The sequence below is a fragment of the Carica papaya genome, chromosome 2 (genome assembly GCF_054855325.1).
Source record: "Carica papaya isolate Zhongbai chromosome 2, ASM5485532v1, whole genome shotgun sequence".
Lineage (NCBI taxonomy): Eukaryota > Viridiplantae > Streptophyta > Magnoliopsida > Brassicales > Caricaceae > Carica > Carica papaya.
In genome coordinates this window covers 2,427,327-2,442,144 of record NC_142310.1, presented here as the reverse complement: position 1 = coordinate 2,442,144, position 14,818 = coordinate 2,427,327, and the positions used below count along the sequence as shown (strand labels likewise).

The following is a 14,818-nucleotide window of genomic DNA, read 5'->3' as shown; positions in this document are numbered from 1 at the left end:
AGTCTTTTTTTATTTATTATTAATATTATGATATTACTATCACAAATATTATTAATATTATATTTTTATGTCACTTTAGTTATTATAATCATCAACACTGATTTTACTAAGTCAATATATATTATTATTTTTATTTTTATTAATAATAATATTATTATTATTTTTATTTTTATTATTATTTATGCAGTTATCATTAAACTAGATTGTCACGATCATAATTTGTTAGTATAGATCAGAAAAATAATAATATTAATTTTGAATCATAATGCTCGTCTTTTTAATTCATTATTGGATAAAAGTTTATTTTGATTAATTTGCTCATTAATTTTTCTTTTACCCAATTCATTATTCTAATATTAAAAAATCAATTCTTATAAATAAAATTAATGTAATTTTACAAATAAATTCCATTAACTAATTTGTGTATTCCAAAAGAATTTTGAGAATTTCTTAAAAAAATAATTTTAATACAGTGACTCGGTTCAGACCGGCCTGCTCGGTCCGGTTTAGTCTCTGTTCGTGGATCAGCAGGGTAAATTCCGATTGTCGCAGTTAAAACCATCACGAAATTGGTTGCGGTTGGTACTGCCATTTTTCCCTCCAAAATTCTCTTCCCTCTTCTCTTACTCCACTTTCCAGAGTCCAGCCATCTGCAACCCTAACTTCTCCGCTCTCTATGCTGCAAAGTCTTTCACTGCGGTATGCTTCTCATCGATTTTTCTTTATTTACATCAACGATATTTCCCTAATTTCGCAGTCGAACTTTTTCCGTCGTAAATTATACGTGCAGAACTCTTCATCTTTGGTGTGGAGATCGGTGATTTAATTTAGAGTGTCACTTATTTATTTGCAGCTGAATCGAATGGCTCCTCCTGGTGATATAAATGCTGGACTCAGTCCGATTCGAGCCAATGCAAATGTCGATTCTGTCCGTAACGAGACACAGCCGTTAGATTCTCAATCTCCACCGCTATCGCCGTATGGTAATAGTTGATACTTTCGTCTTCTTGTGAAAGTATGTCCTTTACATTGATTTTCTCGTTTGATGCCTTAAAAGGAGGAGTTTTTTTTGTTGAAGCTCGCGAGTGTGTAATTTAGTACTTCCGTAACTTTGATACGGGACATACAGAAAGAAGAGAATTTAGAGAGGTGTTCCACAACAGAGGGGTAGAGTGATGCAGATAGAAGAAACAGAATGAATTATAATTTAATTTCATTCGTTCAATGTATTGCGACTAGGCTTTCCTCTCCCTCTCACAGCCAATAGTTCTCCGTGTTTGTAACTAATCTACCTAGCAATTGTAACTAACCATCATCTACTAAGAATCATCTACATCATCTCAGACATATAACGCTTGTGGCGTCCTATCAAATATTTGGTGATTGCTATTGTTAGTATTTTTTCACAAAATGTTTCTTCATTGCAGCTTGTCTTTCTTTCTTTTTCTTTTTTTTTTTATTCGGAAGAGGGGTTGTATGGGCAGAAGGTATCTTCCACTGATATTTCGCTTGCGTTTTGAAATTTGGAGTTTTGGTTTTTAGTTGCTTTTTACAAATTACTTATGAGAGATTCCTTCACACGAACAGGTGAAACTTTCAATCTTCCGGATGATGACAATTTTTATGTACATGACACAATACCTTTTGAGGATAATGTTTCAGTAGAAGATGCAATCGATACTCAAGTAATGGACTTTGCTGGTGAAACCCAAATGCTTAATCTAGCTGGTGAAACCCAATTACTGAATCTTCCTGGTGAAACTCAAGTACTGGTTGACCTGGATTATGTTGAGACACAATATTTAGATGGGTTTCATGATGAAATTATTCCCAATAGTGATGGCGAAGGGTCAGATGAAACTGAAGTTCTGGATGATAATGAGATGGCCTTTGATGATGGATCATCAAGAAGAGGCAATGGTCTGTCATCTGACGGGGAGAAGATTCAACATACTTCTCCTTGTGAAGATGATGAGAAGGAAACACCTAAGCAATCTGATTCATTGATGAATGGAAGAAAAAGTACAGGTATTCTTTTTCTTTTGTGCTAAGGAATTAGCAAATTTATGTTCATTGGTTGCATGAATAGCAATTACATCATTTGATGCAATATAATTCTTTTTATGCATTGGCTGGTATTCTATTTCCTTTTTTTAGTCATTAGGTTTATTACTTAAGGCCGTGCAATCCTGTTCATTTTATCCGTTGTCTGGGAAACAAAAGAGGAAGATACAAGTATGCAACTGGTCTGATGATTAGTACCTTTTCTTCAAACAAATAGCAATTTCTTGGTTTAATCTTTCTTTTTTTTTTTTGAAAAATTATTTTTTATGGATGAGATTTCTTGAAATTAACATTAACAATGAAACATAAGGCTCAAATTATTATCTCCTTCTAACTTTTGCATTGAAACAAGTTACCTCTGACCCTTATTTCTTAATATTTATCAGGCTATAAGCTGTCTACTGCAACATCAGTTGATTAAGGCACCCCAGAATTACAACCTGGCACCTGTGCTTGCTCTACTCATTTTTTAATATATAATTCTCATTTTTGGCTAAATCATGTACCAAGAGCATAATCCATCGTTAATTTTGAATGTTTATTAAACACTGAAACATAAAATTCTAATTTGATGTCCACTGAGCTTTTGTGTTTTTCTAAATGTTGTTTTCCAGACTATTGCGTTTTCTTTAACCACCATATATTATCTCAAGCCCTGTTTTCTTTCATGACATTTTGATTATTTGTTACTATATTTTAATTTTTCTTCATTATTTTCTTACTATGACCAGTTTGTGCTTCGTGAGATTTTACTAATCATTGCGGGTATTGTTCAAGATATTTTCTTTCTGATCTGTGTCAATTTATTGATTTTCCGATTGTTTTAATAATAACAATTTATTTTTCTGAAGGTCACACCAGAACTTATATTTGACTTATTTACTCCCTAAGACTAACGCCTCCATCTTAAGTATGTCCAAACGAGAGTTACCTTTTTCTGTATTTTTTAAACTTGGTTATCTTTGTGGGGACTTCAGATTTTTGTCTTGTACTGATGTTTTTATTTTTGCTCAGGATCTGCTGCATGCTTTACATCAGTTCGCACAGCTTCTTGTCATGCCTCTGGTTTAGCAGCTCGAAATGCAGCTTCAAAAGGAACAAGCAGTGGATCCTTTTCTGTTCTGACTAATTGCTATTCCTCTGATCAATGCACCATGAACAGTAAACGGTTAGAATCCAAAGCTGGGGAGGAAGTGGATCAGCTTCCTCATTTCGGAGGATGCATTGAGACAATAAAAGGGTTAAAGATTGGAACCAAAACAGTGAGAAAGCTTTTTACTGATGACTCACTTATGCAAAATGAAAGATCTCCATGCAATAATAATAACATTGGTGGAGGAGATAACACGCTTCAGTTTCCCTCTTATGATGGAGAATTGGGAGGCTTAAGTTATGTTGATTCTCAAGAACCTGGAGAGGCATCACAGGCCAATGCACTTAACTTCATAGAGCAGTTCATTAATGACCATTGTACAGAACTTGATAAGGAAGTTGACAATGGAAAGGCTGCTGGAGGAAAATCTGAACATCTTTCTAGTGCTAAGGGGGCACAAAACTTTGCCAAAAATAGAAGTACCAGAACCACTGTTGCAGCAACTGGGATTTTTGACTGGGATGATAATTGTGAGGATGAAGGAGGTGGAGATTTTTTTTGCAGAAGGAAAGAAGACTTGTTGGGTTTTAGAGATCGGGCATGGAAGTCTATTAGCTTACCTAAAAAGCCGAAAGGAAAAGGACTTAGTGAATTGAGGGATAAGAAAGAACTACTAAATGACCATGGCAAAATAATGGCTTATTCTGATTCAAGATTAAATTTGCATAAAGTAAAAGAGAGTGAAAAGAGTGTCCAAGCTGTTGGAAAGAAATCTAAAAGGAATCTTGTCAGTGATCTGGATGAACAGTTTAATACTGATCCTTCAATGGGACTATCAAGTGGGAATGCCACCAAAGCAGATATGCCTGAAATGCCAGGTGTTGGTGTTGACACACAAATGGCTGCTGAAGCTATGGAAGCCTTATTTTATGGGGAGGGCATGGTCAGTATTAATGATAATGATGTCCATCAATGTCTTCAAAACAAAGTGGGTCAGGAGTGTTCTTTAATAGGAAAGCAACTGTCGTCAGGAGAGCAGTTATGCCCTTCTGACATTGTTGGACCAAGGAATTGCAAGAGAACAAAGAGAACTAATGCTTTGTTGATGGAAGATTCGTCAGTTCACAAGCGTCCAAAAAATTCAGTAGACTGTGGCACTGAACTTATAATAACAAAAAGCAAGAGGACTAGGTCAAATGCTGAAGCCCGTTTCCCTGTCAAATGCAGTGAAAACATGAAGAAGATGCCTACGAAGGTAACTAAGAAAAGAAAGAAAGTAGGAGCTTCGGAGAGTAGCCGACATGAAAGCCCCAGTGAACTGAGTGGACATAGCTCAGTAAAAAACCAGCATATACAGGAGGATTCACCCATTGCCCACCGAACAAGACACTCCATGATGCAGAATCAACTGGAAAAGGATGGTAATGTATCAAGCTATCCAAGACGTAGAAGATCTTGCCGAAATTTGTCAGGTAAGATTACTAAATATGATAACTTGGGTACTCAACACAAATTGTCTGTGCTGCCTGAAGAGATTAGACAAGATATTGGTGGATGTGAAAGATCAGTGAGGAATGGCATAAGTTCTAACATTGATTCAACCATGAGAAGAAAAATGCAGTTATCTCAGGATGCACGTCCAGAACTTTTGCAACAAAGGAAGGAAAGTTTGGAAAAAGAAAATTCAGGGGATGCTGCATGTAATTGTTCTACTGTAAATGGGCAGACAATATCTACAGCTTTAACTGAAACTGAGGTCCTAAAACATTCTAAAAGGAGTAATTTAGATTCTTTACCATCTGAAGAAAAAACAGAAGCCAATTCTAGGATTCAAAGATCAGTAAGGGGGAATAGTGAAGTGTCTAATTTAGTATGTAATACGCCAGATAACTCATTCACCAAAACTACCCAAGTTAACTCGATGATGCCTGTAAGTACTGCATCACCCATTTGCGCGGGTGAAGAATATTTTAGAAAATCATGCGAGAAGAGACTGTCAGGATCACGCCTTTTGAAAGAAGTCACTGGTCTAACTGAGCCTCTGGCTTTGCCTTCGTCGAAAGAGTCTAGAAAAAGAAGAAATTTATCCAATCTTAGAGTTTTGTTCAGCCACCACTTGGATGAGGATGTAATTAAGCAACAGAAAAAGGTAATATATGCTATTGCTGTTGCACTGTTTGGTTGCATGAAATTTGATTGAACAACATGTCATTAATTTTTTCTTCCCACAGATTTTGGCTCGGCTAGGAATTTCTTTAGCATCCTCCATTATGGATGCAACCCACTTCATAGCAGATACATTTGTGCGCACAAGGAATATGTTAGAGGCAATTGCTGCTGGCAAACCTATAGTCACACCTTTATGGATTGAGAGCATTGGACAGGTTAACATTTACATTGATGAGGAAAGTTACATACTAAGGGACACGAAAAAGGAGAAGGACTTGGGCTTTAGGATGCCTGCTTCTTTGGCATGTGCACGTCAGTGTCCACTCTTGCGGGTAGAATGTTCTTTCATGTTTCTTTTGCTAGATTTTCTTTTTCCTGCCTTTTTGCTAATTGTAGGACAATTTTACAGGGGCGAAAAGTGCTGGTTACTCCAAATATGAAGCCTGGTAAAGAAACAATTTCAACTTTGGTTAGGGCAGTTGAGGGTCTGGTACGTTTTTTCTCGAATTACCTTCTTCTTTTTCGCTAATTCACCTTAGGTTTTCAAAGCAATTTTCATCTGCGCATTCCAATAATATGGAGTATTGGCTGGATATCATCATTCAAGGTTTTGGGTGGTTTCTTTGTTCAAGTTGGATGCTGATTATTTTTCTTGGTTTCCTGATTGTCTTGTTCTACTTCCTTGGGTTCTGTTATAACTTTCTGGCGATTCTAAATTTTGGATTCTAGTTCTTTCAACCTTCTGTTATCTTTTTCTCAAACTGCTGTTCTTCTCTCACATAGAAACCTTTGTGCTGGAGTGCTCTCTGTTTTTTGACCTTTATTTTTAGTGAATTATGATTATAAAGAAGGCATAATTAAGGTACAAATAAGGTGCATTAAGGTACAAATGAGGCCGTATTTCCTTGTATATCCACACAACTATAATCTTAAGTTTATACATATTGGATTTTATGCTGTTTTATGCTAAAGCTGCGGGTCACCTCCGTGAAAGTCATACTTGAAAATTTTCAATTACTCCAGCTTCTGTGAAAAAACTCTTTTGGGAACTGATCTATGAGTAAAATCCTTTTCAGGTGGTGGAGAGAATTGGTAGATCTGCTCTGAAGGATGATAAAGTCTTAGATGATCTTCTGGTTTTGTCTTGTGAAGAGGATTATGACATATGTGTGCCTTTCCTTGAAAGAGGTTAGGATTGTGTATATGGTTCTACATTTTTTTAATAAATCCTTAATTAGAGACTGATAAAAATTATGCTTGCTCCATATTTGCAGGGGCAGCAGTTTATAGCTCAGAGCTGCTATTGAATGGAATTGTTACTCAGAAGCTGGAGTATGAAAGGTTGGTATTATTATATGGTGTAATTGTGCAAAAATAATATTTTTCTTCATGGGAGATGCATTTTGTTTTCAGTCTGTCCATTAATCTTAATAATTGGTTGCTGATCATTCTCATTAGTCTGACAAGTAACACAATCTTTACTCTGTTGGAATTCTGCCTTGTTCTCTATTTGCTGAAGTGTTATATAAAAACTTTGTTTCTTTTGTGCATCTTAAAACTTGAATATAACTCTGATCAGGGTATAGTATGAAGCTGTATAGATTTTGCATCATTTGTGCAAATATTGAAGTGCATCTTTGGTGATTAAAACTTTTGGCATTGATCATCCTTCGAACATGCAATCTTTTATGGCAGGTACCGGCTTTTTGCAGATCATGTTAAGAGAACCCGGTCTACAATCTGGATAAAAAGTAAAAGTGGCAAGTTCATTCCTGTGGCAAATAATAAGAAATAGCTCCGATCCAATTCTATTGCTGTTTATTCTCGCTTTGGCATGGTTTGTGTTGGGCACGCAGTGAGCTACATGCAGTCATAAACTTAAGTAGGTATTTCCTTCTTAAATATGAAGAATGAAGGAATATATGAATGTAAGATTGTGTATAGTTACCTTTTCAGAATTTCTATATTTATTATAGTTTTTCAGTGATCTGTTAGTCAGAGCCAATAGAGAGATGACATGCTGAGGCATTGTTATGCTTGCATAAGCTTCATTTGTTCGTATAATCGGTGGGGGCTTTTAACTTTGTAGTTGATTTTCGGAGCCTAGATAGAACAGCAGTGCCTGCAATCTCGATTTTGATCAATGGAGCGAAGAAAGTAGAGAGTTTTTGTTCGTGTAAAGTAGAACTTTAATGGTTTAACAAGATTAACAGGTGCAAAGTTGCTGGAAAGGTATTTCTTCATATCGGAGCTCCTCATGACTCTCTCGAAACCCAGAACTGAGTCAAATATGACATTCAATCAATTTTGCTTTCCTGTAATTGATGTGTTATGACACCAAAGGTTAAAGATTATACATAGGCTTAAGTCGAGGTTCGGAAGATATCATGAATTTTTGTGAAATGCATTCAGAAACTTCTAAATATTTTTAGTGAAACAGAAAAGTACATTTTCAAATTCAATCACAATTGATTGTTTAAATTGAAGTCTTATTCTTGGTCCAGCTCTGAAGTATTAAAATTTTTAGTAATAAGATGAATAATAAACAATAATAAAACCAAAAAAAAAAATTAGTAAAAAAACTAATAAAATATCAGAACAATAATAGAACTTAAAAAATTAAATTTCTATCTGAAATGAACTAAAAATTATGGCCTATGGGACGGTTCGGGCCTGACCCATTAAGATCAAGTCAAGCCCAAACCCAGTTTTTAATGGGCCGGGCCAATGGACTAAATTTGTTTGGACTTTTAAATTTGGGCCCGGTTCGACATGTTCATTTGTATACTTATATTTTTAATATATATATATACATAATGACGCTATAGCTACTATACGTACGTATTCTAATACACCATTCAAGAGTGTCTGCGTGTGTGTGTGTGTGTATGAACTCGTGAGAAAAAATTTCATGTTAATTTCACGAGTTTAATTGAGTGTCCAAAATGAAATAATATTGCTATAACATATCACGGGTGGGTTATATACATGTATATGTATACGTGGTAATATATATACATATATATATATATATATATGGTAGGAAAAACATTAGAAAAAATTAAATTGGAGTGGGGTAGCCCAAAGTCACATGCTTGGCGTTGTCAATGTCAGCTTCAAGGTTGACCTTTTCGCCTCCTCAAATTTAATTCTCCCATATAGACATATCACATTAATTAATATATATACATATACATATATATATATATACATATACACTACCGTATTAATTAATTATATCAAACAAATTATTAATTAATTAATTAATTAATTAAACTTGGGAAAAATATCAAGTCACACATGAATCAAGCACTGTTACGATTAATTAATTTAATAACCAAGCATTAGATTAGATAACTTTAACAATTGATTATGTCTTAATTAGGTGTTTATTTAAATATTAGTGCAGTACTACGTTCACGTATATATGTGTGTGTGTCTGTAGAATAAGCTCGAAATTGAAAACTCTGTAGGAGTTCTTAATTTTTATTAATAGACAAGTATATTAATTAGCTAATCGCTAATTAGAAAGATAAAATTAATTAAGGGCATTAAAGCATGACATATATATATATATATATAGTTTAGTAGATAACTATATATAGTCCATGTGTACCCTTGTGGTGGTCTACAGTGACCAACTAATTAAACCCTAGATATACATAATTTTTAATGAAAAAAAAGTGCAAGAACATATATTATATAGCAATTAAAAAGGAGAATCTGATGAACAGTTCTCTCTCTTTCTCTCTATAAATATATATAGATATTACATAAGTAAACTTCTAATAATTGCAGCCTCAGGACTATCACTGTCGGTTGAAGCCAAAAGAGCAGACAAGCGATCGCTTAAATCATCCACTTCTCTGTGCAGATTCCTGATGTAGTTACAAGTCTCCTGTAACACCTTTGAAGCTGATAACTGCATCAATATCCATACACCCACTATGTTATATGTACATACACACACACATACGTATAGGTCAGCTACTAATGATCATTATGATTAATTTGTTTAATTAAGTAGCAGTACATGTAGTAACTCATTTCTATATATATATATATATATATAATTTGTAATTTGTTATGGGTATCTCAAGTGTAAGTATATATAGATATGATACGTGATGATGATGATATAAATGTGTGTGTGTATATGTGGATGTATAGGGAACAAATGGAGTCCCACCCATCAAGTTGCAGGATGAGAAATTAAATGAGAATGTGAGTTATCTAGAAAGGAAAATAGTAGCCACACAAGTTTGAAACATAATATGGGCAGAAAGAGAAAATGAATGAAAGCTACCTTGTCTGAGCGTCTATGGCGGAGCTCAGGGATAAGTTGTTGCAATTTGGTGATGAGCTCCGTGATCTGGTCGTCACTGATTCTCGAACTACTTGACTGTCTTGAACGTGATCTTCTGCTAGACATTTTCTCTCTTTCTTTTTCTTCTTTCTCACTCTGTTTGTATGGGCGTATGTATATACGTGTGTAACAGGTTGTCAGGCAAAGTGATGGGTGTACAAAGTGATGGGTATATGTATATATATGTGCGGAAGAAGATAGCAATTACGCAAAGGAATATGGGAATTGCAGTGGGGTTTTGTCAGTGGTAGTGAAGAATAATGCAGGAGAAATGGGCATGCATAAAAAGAAACAGAGAGAGATGTAATTAGGGAGAGAGAGAGAGAGAGAGAGAATTTAAGAGAGGTAAGCTGAGGAGAGAGCAAATGAGAAGTAGTGCTTATAAAGAGAAAGAGATAAGGTAACCCTGAACATGTATATTATAATTTAACAAATATATATGTATATATAAAGAGTATCTAGTATTATATGATAGAGATAGGAAATTATTAAGAAATGAAGAGATGGGTGGGTGTTTGTAGTACTAGCTCAATTTAATACCCTTTATGTTTTTTATATGACATGTTTAGACATGAAAATAAAACATATTTGAGTTTAATCTCAATCCTTTAATTAAGTCATTAACGAATTAAACTCATTTATACATACCCGTTAACTAAAAAATTAATTTGGGTTTAAGAAAAACCCTACTTTAACCACTTTAAACATGTTCAAACCTATTACTACGTTTTTAGTTATTAGGGTTTACACAAATTAACTCATTTAACCTTACAAACAAATGATGCATAAATTGAAAGATTATATGTGTATGGTATTAGAGATAGTAATTAATGATTATATCAAGTATTGAAAAGAATGGTACAGACAGAGATATACAATTTGTCAGTGTAGGTGTTTGGGTGGAAGAAGACAAGTGCATGGGAGAAAGCTGTGGGCTATGTTGGTTAAATATAAAATATAAAATAGGAAAATAAATTAGGGTTTGAGAGGCCATACTGTCCTTCTCTTGGTGTCCCCAAACTGGGGTTAGAGTTCAAGTGGGAAAAGAGAGATGTGCTCGTGTATCACCCAACGATCTGACCCTCTCTGTGTCACTCTCGCCACGCAAACCCACGTTATCCTATTACTCCTTGTCTTCCTTTTATATATATGTATATATCCTTTATACATATCGTATTATACATGTAACATGATCGCTTCTATGTTCATACCCACCCTCCACATTTCTCCATTTAATAAAACACAAACTTACAAACCTTATTAATTATATGTTAATCTTCGTTAATTTATATTATGCATGTGTAATCAAAGCTAGTACTCTTTCTTAACTATATATATATATACACACACACACACCCACGGGAGTGTGTGTTTATCTATGTACATGTAGGTATAGGTAGACAGAAACTGAGATACAGTGAGAGAGTATAAGAAGATAACATTTCAGGTTCTTTTGTTTGAAATCATCATGGGGAGAGGTTGTAGGGTAATATATATGTATGTGTGACTAAGTGTATATATATATATATATAGAACTATCCGTATAGAAAGGGCTCAAGGAGGTAACTAATGTTGACCGAGTAAGTTCCATCTCTCCTAGTTCCCACCCACAACGTTTTTCTTTATACATTATATATATATATATATATGTTCTATATTGTTTGTCTTTTATTGTAGGGTATGGAACTTATAATATTAATTAGTTCCATAAATAAACGGGCTAAGTATGGTTTTCACATTAATTTTTTCTACATTATTTTTATATTTCAATAATTAATTAGGTTACATATATATAAATTATGAGTTACTTTTAATATATGGTAGTTATAATTATTATTTATTGGCACAAGAAAATTAATCAAGATTAAAAGCAAATTTCAACATATGACATAGATGCATATATTAAGATCAAAAGTAAAATTCAAGATATGATATACATACATATATATGTATATGTATGCATGTGTGTGTAAATATATATATATATATATATATATATATATATTGCATTTCATAAGATTAAAGCCAAAACATGTCATGTTACTTGTGAAGAGCATTAATTATCTGAGTCCTCCATATTTTATTTGTAATCTGTGATGAATCCTACCTTAATGGTTATACCTAGCTATGGCCTGTGTCATTTTACCATATTCTTTACTGCATACACGTGAAAGGCCAATTTTTTTTGGCGAGATTTATGCATGGTTTATCAGGTCATTGTTTAAAATGGCAGTATATGTTGTTGGGTATGCATATATATATATATATATAATGATATGTATATATCAACCAACAATATCCATAATCAATTGAATTGGGTCTGTTGCTGTGGATTTCTTTTTTCCTTTTGAGTGGGAAAATGAATATGGTGTTAATAATTTAAATTAGCACGAGAATATTCCTCCCTCATATGAGCAGTAATCAACAATAATGACGACAAACCAAATTACAAATTAAGCAAATAGAAACAAGAGTTTAGATGAGTGGTTTTGGATTGATTCAATTTAATATATAGAGCCCTAGTTATATGAGTTAATAATACATGTATACATACACAACACGTGTATGCACGTATATAGATACATACACATTGTTATATTCTAATCTTATCAACCCAAAAGGTTCTAAATTCGCAAGAAAAGAGAAAGGAAATGTTATGTTGGGTTGGGTTGGATTGGATTTTACCATCTTGTATGCATAAAGCCTAATTATTTATAGCAAAAGATTAACAGAGCAAAGCCTCTTTTCAAACAAAAAGTCAAAAAGACCCATTAAAAAAAAATCATCTTATCCGTTCTTAATTAACTCAAGCCGAGTCAAAGAGACCTAATATACACTTCAAAAGCTAAATTACGAATTTTTCTCTCTTTAAACAAATTACTTTTCAATTAATCGAGTGAATTTTTCTCTTATTTATCAGTTTATCTAATAGAACCCTCTTAAACATATATTCAACTTACTTATAGTAAATAGTGAATATTTTCAATAAAAATATAAAATATATTGACATGAAAGACAAACGTAACCTATTTAGAGTGATTTTAGTTATTTCTGAAAGAAATTTTCTAACCAATCAATCTAAACTCCAATTTATCTTTAATCAATCTTCAAGTACGGGAAAGACAAGTCAAAAGATGAGAGCTTTGAAGCTGACGGAGCTAATGAGAGCAATTCTAAAAATAAAAAAGAGTCTAAGGAAGCTTGGAGAAAAAGCCTTCGAATCTATAAAAAGAGAAGAGAAGAACAAACGAGATAAAGGCATTTGTAAAGGGAAAAAAGAGATTATAAGAGCTTAAAAAAAAAAGCCTAGATGGGGGTGAACATAATGAGGGAATTAAAAGAAAAATAAGAGTTACAAGTGATTAAGAAACTTATTTGAGGTTAGCAAAGAGATGAGAAACGTACTGAAATTAAAAAAATGAGCATTTAGTTCTTTAAATTACAGCTAATAAATAAAAAATATTTCATAAAAAATTAGATGTAATCTAAAAAGATAATCAGAAAAAGATAATGTATAGGACAATTTTGAGGTCTTTTGAGAAAAATAGAGGAGGGTGAATAAAAAATGAGAGTTTACTGTCCGAGAGAAATTAGAAATTTTTTTGAATTTCGAAAAAGAGACAATTGAGAGATTCAAAAGAGGATAACTATAGTAGATCGAGAAAAAACTAGTTCCAAGCTTGGTAAAAAGGAAGATCAAAGAGTTATATAATAATACTCTCAATTTAAAACAAAATATCTGTGTAAAAAGCTATAGTTTTTTCTCTTGTTAAAGGTCAAATAATTTACAAGTATTGAAGATATTATGATAGTTTATGAAATTGTTCAATATTCATTTAAAAATAGATTTTGTGGAATCGTTTTGTTAAATGATGATAAAAGTAAAGTGTATATAAAGAATTACAAAATCGGGCATATGGGGAACAAATCGAATTCAAGGTGTATCTTCTTTACTTCATTGTTATAGTATGGGGAACACCATACTTATTGAGGAAAATATATAAAATGTATTACCGTAGTCATCTCTTATATAAGTAAATGAGATATTTCGATTAACTAACTTCTCTTAGTAATGCATGTCATCCATGTAGCATGTTAAAACAAACACATATCCTCAATTTTTTTCTTGATTTGGTAAAAGAACTTTAATAACAATAATGGAAAGACACGATCATCAAATATAGATTTGAAATTGACCGAAAATGGAAAATTTCATGTTTGAAGCTTAAATTCAAAAGCTTAAAGTAACAATAAAGATTTGTTTATTGTGACCCTACATAAACATACAAATCATTTATCGATTTTTATAATAGCACAAGATTAATAATCATTTTAATAAACAATTATGTATGTGAAAAAAAGCTATTCGAGTTTCAAAATTAAAGTTGTTACCAAGTGTTATTTAGATTATGTGGGTAAATATTTGAATAAACATACATGACATGTAAATCAGAAGAAAAAGCTAAGCAAGAGTTTAGGATTCAATAATATATATATATATATACATATAATGATTGATTAATGTGTTTCCTAATGTGGGAACCTCATTTGGAGACATGTTTTGTACAATTACAATTACCAACCGACATATATTTTTCACCCAAATCGTAAAATCTACATGAAACCAAACGAACAGTAATTATTATATGGAAACTTCCATTGATTAATTAATTAATTAAATTAAAATTAATTCGGTTGATGAAGATTACTCACTAACAAAAGTTTTTTAAATTATGTTTAATTGTCTTTAATTGATTATAATATTTGAAAGGCAAAAATTGACCAAAGGGTTTGTTGTATGTGATGAACCAAAGGCAAAAAAAACTTTATATGATGAAGGGAATAAGTTAAACATAATTAAGAATTTGAGATTTGATTAATTAGTGAGGTCTTTAATTAATAATGGAGATTTGGGACACTTAAAAAAATAAGTTGTCTTGATGATTTGATGTTTATTATTGAGCTTGTCGCTTAATTACTATTTAAGACAAAAAAACATGGATAATTAAATATAGGTTGGCGGCAAAACCCAACCTGCTAGACTTCTTATCCCATAACGATCACACTTCAGTCGGCCAACTCTGATCTTTAATATATATATATATATATATATATATATTTTTTTT

General features: G+C 32.7%; 2 protein-coding genes across 2 annotated transcripts; one reads left to right on the top strand and one right to left on the bottom strand.

Annotated features, from left to right (window-relative positions):
• The first annotated feature begins 553 nt into the window (after nucleotides 1-553).
• LOC110807124 (BRCT domain-containing DNA repair protein) lies at nucleotides 554-7,390 on the top strand. The gene is made up of 9 exons (XM_022032158.2): nucleotides 554-699; nucleotides 854-983; nucleotides 1,588-2,028; nucleotides 3,079-5,306; nucleotides 5,389-5,658; nucleotides 5,736-5,816; nucleotides 6,403-6,514; nucleotides 6,601-6,667; nucleotides 7,022-7,390. Exons 2-9 carry the CDS (start codon nucleotides 863-865, stop codon nucleotides 7,119-7,121), a joined length of 3,420 nt encoding a protein of 1,139 aa, XP_021887850.2. The 5' UTR covers nucleotides 554-699; nucleotides 854-862; the 3' UTR covers nucleotides 7,122-7,390.
• Nucleotides 7,391-8,781: 1,391 nt separating this feature from the next.
• On the bottom strand, nucleotides 8,782-10,106 carry KDR (basic helix-loop-helix (bHLH) DNA-binding superfamily protein). Its single transcript, XM_022032167.2, has 2 exons — nucleotides 9,633-10,106; nucleotides 8,782-9,248 (listed from the first exon to the last, which is right to left on the bottom strand). The coding sequence occupies exons 1-2, from the start codon at nucleotides 9,756-9,758 to the stop codon at nucleotides 9,096-9,098; spliced, it is 279 nt and encodes a 92-aa protein (XP_021887859.1). The 5' UTR covers nucleotides 9,759-10,106; the 3' UTR covers nucleotides 8,782-9,095.
• Between the last annotated feature and the right edge of the window lie 4,712 nt (nucleotides 10,107-14,818).

Bases quoted from the DNA above. Each gene is read 5' to 3' on its own strand.
- LOC110807124 (XM_022032158.2), top strand. From the start codon at position 863: ATGGCTCCTCCTGGTGATATAAATGCTGGACTCAGTCCGATTCGAGCC. The intron at 984-1,587 runs GTAATAGTTGAT...TCACACGAACAG, and splicing joins TCCACCGCTATCGCCGTATG to GTGAAACTTTCAATCTTCCG. The intron at 5,307-5,388 runs GTAATATATGCT...TTCTTCCCACAG, and splicing joins TAATTAAGCAACAGAAAAAG to ATTTTGGCTCGGCTAGGAAT.
- KDR (XM_022032167.2), bottom strand. From the start codon at position 9,758: ATGTCTAGCAGAAGATCACGTTCAAGACAGTCAAGTAGTTCGAGAATC. The intron at 9,249-9,632 runs GTAGCTTTCATT...ATATTGATGCAG, and splicing joins GCCATAGACGCTCAGACAAG to TTATCAGCTTCAAAGGTGTT.